This window comes from Adiantum capillus-veneris, chromosome 30 (genome assembly GCF_014529385.1).
Source record: "Adiantum capillus-veneris isolate H3 chromosome 30, ASM1452938v2, whole genome shotgun sequence".
Classification (NCBI taxonomy): Eukaryota; Viridiplantae; Streptophyta; class Polypodiopsida; order Polypodiales; family Pteridaceae; genus Adiantum; species Adiantum capillus-veneris.
The window spans coordinates 70,789,348-70,792,129 of NC_140960.1; the positions used below are offsets into that span (position 1 = coordinate 70,789,348).

The following is a 2,782-nucleotide window of genomic DNA, read 5'->3' on the forward strand; positions in this document are numbered from 1 at the left end:
TTCTCTTTCTCGGCATGCTATGACTGCACAGGTGTCAACACAAACATGTGTATGTACTTGCACACACTCACAACCCCCCGCCCAACATCTCCTTGCCTTCCAATTTCACCCTCGCCTCTGCTTCCCCCTAAGTCCCTCGCCTCTGCAGGTCTCATCGATCGATTGCGACAATGCCGTGTCCACCTGTGGCACAATTGCACAACACAATGCCTGCGTGATACCTAGAAAAAAGAAAATCGCAACCTCTGAAGGAGCTACTGACATGTATCCTCTCTCCTTTCCTTTTACTTTAGTTTTTGCAAGGTATCTCATGAGATACCCTCTACTTTGACCTGCTTGCAAAATTAGACCAACATATTGGCTACCTACTGGTCCTTTGTGAACTATCAGTGAAAGCTAAACACTCCTAACCATCCACATTGCTTCCCTAGACATCATATGTCTCTCCTCCCTCCATTTCAGCCTTTGAAGATTTTCTAACGACTTAGAACCAAAACTCCCTTGAAAATTGACAGATCAAACCGGTGGCCAATGCTTTCTCATACAAAGTTTTTCTCTAGCTATCCCACCATGTCGGGCTTGTTGTTTCCTATGACACATTTGATATTAAAAAAAATCTACATCCTATCGTGTCTAATACCATTCTCCCTTATACAACCATGTAGTATCATACGTCTTTATCTACAAAGCTTTGGGCCATCTATCGTTGGTCACAATCGACACCCCCCCTCCGTGTGCCCCCACCTTCCAAAAAAAAAGTTTTTACCATTTTGAAGATATTTGTCTTTTTTTGTGAAACTCACAAATTGTGAGTGTTATATATATTAACTCCAAAAAGGAGATAGTAGGGGCTACAAATATGGCTTCCAGCACTATTTCTTCCTCTTCTAAAACCATTGTTCCTCTTTATTTGTTTTCTTTCTAAATGGCAAAAGCAACCTCCACTCTCTTTTCCCCTTGAACCCAAAAGAAGAATCTCCACAAAAGCACAATGTTATACCTTAAAGAGTACACGGTTCAGCATACAACCACGTGTATGCATGAAAAGTGCCAAGATGAGAGAAGAAATCATTAGTTTGTTTGTGGCCACTTGAAGTGTTTAAAGAATACAATCTTTGTCTCCATTAATTATGTATAAGAAATGTAGAACCAAAAAGGATCTTGTAACAGGGAGAAAGTAGAGGGAGAGAACCCTAGCGAGAGAACCCTAGCTGCGTCCCCTATTGTTGCTAGCCCCAACGATCTGCGCTAGGTTGGGCCACCCTCTTGGTGAGTTTGTCTGGGGGCCGATTGCAGTGTGCTCAACTTGAGGCTCTTCCGATTCGCACTAACGGCCGAGCTAACAGGGGGAGCGTCCCTTGGTGGTCGAAGGTCCAGGGGTTTGTCCCACGAAGGGATTCCTGGCTAGACTATGCCCCTCTTGGCTTGTTCTCTCTAGCAGAGATGATTTTCGGCTTTGCGGGCTTGGCGCTAGCGCGTCCTCCCCAATGGGAGGCAAACCTTGCTTGCCTTGCCTTATGGGTTTGCAGGTGTGGTTCGACGGATCTGTTATTGATGTTGTTGCTATGACTGAGGATGCGGGGCCAACGGGTGAAGAGATTGGTGGTGGCAACACGCTTCTTTTCTATGGAAATCATGGGCTCCCTTGCTTTGGGTGGTGGATGGTTCTTGGCTCATCGTTGGAGTTTGTCACATGGTGGTGGTTTGGCTTTCTTGGTTGACACAGAGAGGTGCTGCATGGTCCTCTGTCTTCTTTGGTTCGTTGTTTTGGTTCTATTTTGGTGTTGTGGAGGGTATGCTCAGGAGGTCAAGGTGTTTTTTGGTGGAAGCATCGGCCCCTGGATGGCAGCATGGTCATTCTCCTCAGGTGATGGGGACTCGAGCCCCGCCCTTGATGAGACTTTACCTCTATCTAGTATCTCTCAGCTTCTATCTCTTTATTTTGGGTTTGGGCTTGCTTCATCTTCTATTTGGGAGGATTATGGTCCTGTGGAAGGGGGTCTAACACCTATAAAAACCATTCAAGGAGCTTTTTGTGGTATTAATTTTATGTGAGGTTTGGCCTCCCATGCTCGTGCCTAGGTTATGATTTAATGATATCTAGTGAGCTATTCGGTGACATGGTTTGGTTGTTTCTGATGAGCTGGCTATGGTCGGTCCACATGGTATGGTCTGTGCATAAGGGGATTGTGTAATTTTTTGTTTTATGCAATATATTTTCTACTCACCTATTGGTGATTTTTGAAAAAAAAGGATCTTGTAATAAGGAGAGTAGAGAGAGATACGACAAAAAGTAGATTAGTAGCAAATCAAAATCTAGATTAACACTATCACAAAGTGATGTTTTCATCTACCCATGCGCTTTCAAGATAGAGTTTAAATGGAGATATAAACAACTAGAGCTAGTTGGAAGGAATAAATTTGGGAAAGCCAAAGGAGCATCCATCACTGCAAAGCTCAACCCACACTCATTCGACCACTACCAGCACTCTCCAGGGTCACGAGTTATGAGGATCAGAGATGTCTTGGGCTGAATCTACTTGATCTACAGAGATATAAAGACACTTTACTAGGGAGAGCTAGAGAGAGATAGTCCTTGAGACATATTATAGATTTCTTTTCACTAAATATGGGACAGCAAGAGGAGCATCCATCACTGCAAAGCTCAACCCACACTCATTCGATCACTACCGGCACTCTCATCGTTTGAGCACTCGAGCTACGGAGATCCAAATGGTCACGATTGAGGAGAGGGGCTACATAACATGGACGGAGACTTTAA

The 2,782-nt window shown here is 44.3% G+C and overlaps 1 protein-coding gene across 1 annotated transcript; it reads left to right on the forward strand.

Annotated features, from left to right (window-relative positions):
• The first annotated feature begins 1,146 nt into the window (after positions 1 to 1,146).
• On the forward strand, positions 1,147 to 2,119 carry LOC147418163 (uncharacterized). The gene has a single exon (XM_086506864.1). The coding sequence runs from the start codon at positions 1,576 to 1,578 to the stop codon at positions 2,053 to 2,055; it is 480 nt and encodes a 159-aa protein (XP_086362990.1). The 5' UTR covers positions 1,147 to 1,575; the 3' UTR covers positions 2,056 to 2,119.
• The last annotated feature ends 663 nt before the right edge of the window (positions 2,120 to 2,782 follow it).